Raw genomic sequence first — 4,716 nt, forward strand, 5'->3', positions numbered from 1 at the left:
CACACACACACACACACACACACACACACACACACACACACACACACACACACACACACACACACACACACACACACACACACACACACACACACACACACAGAGCATGCAGCATTAGTTAATACAGTAAAATATCCATGGTTGTATAAAAGCTGATTGTTATTCTGCAGAGCGGGAAATCAGAGCTGAGCTTCAGACTGAAAGAACCTGTCAGGTAACACACCTGTAACATCAGGTAACACACCTGTAACATCAGGTAACACACCTGTAACATCAAACCATAATAAATAATATACCTGTCTGTCTCTCCTGTGACATGTCTCCTTGCTCTAATGTTCAAAAAGCTCTTTATTTTTCTCACACTGCCTTTGCTGCAGCACCTCTTTTCACCCTCTGTCTGAAACCAGAGCCCAGTCTGCTCTGATTGGTTAGCTGGCCAGCTCTGTTGTGATTGGTCAACCAGATTAGAGATGTCCCGCCCCTTAGCCTATCACGTACAATGTGTTGGAGCGCTAGCCAATAGGAGTGTGAGTGTTATTTAGTGATGTCACTGTGTTCAGGAAGTAAACAAAGGAGTCCAGTGGAGATGTTTCAGGTAGAGTTTAGATAACATTAATACAGATAATAAAGATAAGATAAACTAAAACATTTTTTTTCAGTCGGAAGAAGTCAGTTTCTAATTTCCTGTGAAACGGCTGGTTAGCACTGTTAGCATTGTTAGCATCCCTGACAGTAACCACTGCATGCTGTTAGCCACACATTAGCACGTTAGCTTGTTAAAAAAACCTGAGGACCGGCTAAGCTAACAATGCTAACAGATTTCGCTCGTTAGAATAACACCGCAAGTTATTTGAGCGAAAACACTGAAACGACCCGAAGATTACAAAACTCAGAATTAGCTTAGCAACACAGCGGCAGCTCCGCGGCCCCACCTAGCTAACGGGCTGAAACACCCCAAGTTAACGGCGACGCGGGGACAGTAGCTTTAATGCACACCATAATAATAAGAGCTATAACACTAAGAAGCTTTATATATTTAGAGTTATAGTAATATTAGCTCAAACACCTCGTTAGCTCGCTGCTAGCACACACCATTAATCCCGGTGGGAAATGCTAACAATGCTAACAAGTCCTGAGTCACCGGGAGGAGCCCGAAAAACAAAATGGCGGCAAAACGAAGCAGAGCCGAAACAGGAAACACAAAGTCAAATCTCATGCAGAAACACCTGTACAGGTAAACACTGAGAGGGGGGGAGGGGGGAGGAAGAGGAAGAGGAGGGTGAAGAGGAAGAGAAGGAGGAAGAGGAGGAGGAGGAAGAGGAGGAAGAGGAGGAGGAAGAGGAAGAGGAGGAGAGGATGAGGAGGAGGAAGAGGGTGAAGAGGAGGAGGAGGAAGAGAAGGAGGAGGAAGAGGAGGAAGAGGAAGAAGAGAAAGAGGAGGAGGAAGAAGAGGAAGAGGAGGAGGAAGAAGAGAAAGAGGAGGAGGAAGAAGAGGAAGAGGAGGAGGAAGAGGAAGAGGAGGAAGAGCATCTTCATGCAGAACTGAATCCATGATGTACTGAAGGTGGGGGGGGGGTCATGTTATAAAGTGAGTTCCTCGTTAACAACACCTGAGGTACGGAGACCCAGAGGAGACAAACAGGAAGCTGTCATCACTCACGAATATTAAAAAAATGTTCACTTTCAGGTCTCATAACGACTCATTGATGACAGGTCGTTAGCGTCCTGTTGTCCCTCCTGGGCCTCCGTAGATTTATTATATATTTAACGTGATTCATGTTTCAGGACCGAAACACCATCATGTTCTCCCTCTCTTCTTCATCTGAACTAACGAGGTAGCAGACAGCTCGTTAAGGCCCTGCTCATTAAGGCCCTGCTCGTTAAGTACCCGCTCGTTCAGGCCATGCTCGCTAAGTACCCGCTCGTTAAGGCCCTGCTCGTTAGCACAGGTGTGGGGGGGGTGATGGAAGATCGCAGGTGGAAGCTCGGGGCTCCCGGAGCCCGATGGAAGCAGAAATGAACAAAACGATAAATACTTTTACAATCATAATATTTAATATCCCTGTAATAATCAATCATTAGTAATAATGATTGATTATTGCAGGAAGTTACCGTGAGAGAGGTACATTCAGTCTCTCTCACCACCTTCAGATCCAGTTATCTCGTTATCAGACCATCATCACCTGACGTCATTAATTACCTATGTGTTAATTGGTTGTCTTAACGAGATAACGGGTCTAATAGTAATTAGTAACCATGGTGACCAGTATAAAGAGTAAACACAGTTTCAAGAAACCTCGTATCTCCATGATTCATTCAAATATTGAAGTGTTTGGGGTCTAATTAAGATCTAATTACAGGTGTGTTAAGGCGGTCCTCTGTCCTGTCAATCATCCTGACGGAGTTACGAGGTTTCCACGCGTCATTACATTCGGAGCAGCTGATTGGCTGAGCACAAGGGGGCGTGGCTGGAGTCCAAAGAGCTGAGAAGAGGAAGCTGATTGGCTGATTGTGCAACGCTGGCCCCGCCCCTCTTCTCTCAAACTTCCTGTGTGATGTCACACGCCCGGCCCGCTGTCAATCAATCAGTTGTCAAGGCGACGCCTGTGGCCCCATCAAAATCCCGCCCCCTCAGGCAGTCAGCTGGAGGAACAAAGACATTTTCAAAAAACAAGAAGATTTTCACAGCTTAGTAAATACACAGAAGCCCCGCCCCTCACTTGTTTAAAGATTTTCACAATAAGAGCGCAGACTACTTTTTAACAATAGGAAGGTTTTCACAATAAGAGCAAAGACTACTTTTTAACACTAGGAAGATTTTCACAATAAGAGCGCAGACTACTTTTTAACACTAGGAAGATTTTCACAATAAGAGCGCAGACTACTTTTTAACACTAGGAAGATTTTCACAATAAGAGCGCAGACTAGCCTCACTTGCTGAGCGTGGAGGGGGAGATTTTCACAATAAGAGCGGAGACTAGCCTCACTTGCTGAGCGTGGAGATTTTCACAATAAGAGCACACCCTCACTTTCTGAGCGTGGAGGGGGAGATTTTCAAAATAAGCGCACACCCTCACTTGCTGAGCGTGGAGGGGGAGATTTTCACAATAAGAGCACACCCTCACTTGCTGAGCGTGGAGGGGGAGATTTTCACAATAAGAGCACACCCTCACTTTCTGAGCGTGGAGGGGGAGATTTTCAAAATAAGCGCACACCCTCACTTGCTGAGCGTGGAGGGGGATCCTGAGCGGTGGAAGTGGACGATCTGCCACTTCCCGTCCCGGCGGTGCCAGACTCTGGTCTCTTCTGATTGGGCGGTGCGGGGCGTGCCGTTAGCATCGATGTACTGAGTGACCCGGATGTAGGCGATGCAGGCGGCCTCCTCGCCCACCAGGTGGATGTGAGGGTTCAGGATGGTGGTGTGCACCGGCTTACTGTTCTTAGACCACACTGAGGGGGAGGGGACACAGCGTTACACACAGGAAGTACCACAATAAGTCTTATATTGTTACAGGAGAGAGTCTGCTCACAGTTTTCAAAATAAAAGCGGTGGAAGTCCAGGCCTTCGACCAGATTCCCCAGAGCCTCGGGTTCAAAGGCCGTCACAGAGGGGTCGCACATCTTACTGCAGGAAGCACAGGGTTTTCACAATAAGAGCACATCTTAATGCAGGAAGCACAGGGTTTTCACAATAAGAGCATATCTTACTGCAGGAAGCACAGGGTTTTCACAATAAGAGCATATCTTACTGCAGGAAGCACAGGGTTTTCACAATAAGAGCACATCTTAATGCAGGAAGCACAGGGTTTTCACAATAAGAGCACAGACTACTCCACAATGGGTGGATTTTCACAATAAGAGTCTTACGTGTAGCTCTCAAAGTCTCCGTTGCTGATCGCCTCGATGAGCTGCTCCGTCACTTTAATGATGTCCTGCTTCCTCACTGAGAGACACACAGAATAATAACAATAATAAATAATAAATAATAACAATAATAATAACTATAATAAAGACAGTTTTGTTTACCTCTGGTGTCTTCGTCCTCGATGGTGGTGTTGGTGCTCTCAGATGATTCCTACAACAACAACAACACCAGCTCACACGGCCATCTGATTGGCTGAAAAACTTTAAAAAGGCAGGTCTTATCTAATACGAGCCAATCAGGTGGTTGAACAGAGTTTGGAGGGTTATATTGTGAATGGGAAGTAGTGGAGTACAAATACTTCGTTACTGTACATTTCTCTGGTATCAGTACTTTACTCCACTACTTATTTTTCTGACCACTTTTTACTTTCTACTTCTTACATGTTGAACTCAAATACCTGTACTTTCTACTTCTCACATGTTGAACTCAAATACCTGTACTTTCTACTTCTTACATGTTGAACACAAATACCTGTACTTTCTACTTCTTACATGTTGAACTCAAATACCTGTACTTTCTACTTCTTACATGTTGAACACAAATACCTGTACTTTCTACTTCTCACATGTTGAACACAAATACCTGTACTTTCTACTTCTCTCATTTTCCAAACAGGCTGGTTCCTTTAGTCTGAATGTGTGTTTGGTGGCGTGATCATTATTATTTAGAGTCATTGCGTGCCTATTGATTTGAACACGATCCGTGTATCCTTCATTTCCTGGTCTTCTCTAAAGAAGAGGGACCAATGGAAACGTTGTCATGTTGCCGTTGGTCACCATGGAAACATTCATT

At 45.1% G+C, this 4,716-nt stretch overlaps 1 protein-coding gene across 1 annotated transcript; it reads right to left on the bottom strand.

The window, feature by feature from the left end:
* Positions 1-2,214: 2,214 nt before the first annotated feature.
* LOC104954454 (calcium/calmodulin-dependent protein kinase type II subunit alpha-like) lies at positions 2,215-4,074 on the bottom strand (the record flags this gene model as incomplete). The annotated part of the gene is made up of 5 exons (XM_010781557.1): positions 2,215-2,642; positions 3,221-3,449; positions 3,530-3,624; positions 3,867-3,942; positions 4,026-4,074. Coding segments are annotated over 5 exons (453 nt in total), but the record flags the coding sequence as incomplete, so codon positions are not given.
* Positions 4,075-4,716: the final 642 nt, after the last annotated feature.

Source organism: Notothenia coriiceps, unplaced genomic scaffold (genome assembly GCF_000735185.1).
Source record: "Notothenia coriiceps isolate Sejong01 unplaced genomic scaffold, NC01 NC01_scaffold00023361, whole genome shotgun sequence".
NCBI classification, from domain to species: domain Eukaryota; kingdom Metazoa; phylum Chordata; class Actinopteri; order Perciformes; family Nototheniidae; genus Notothenia; species Notothenia coriiceps.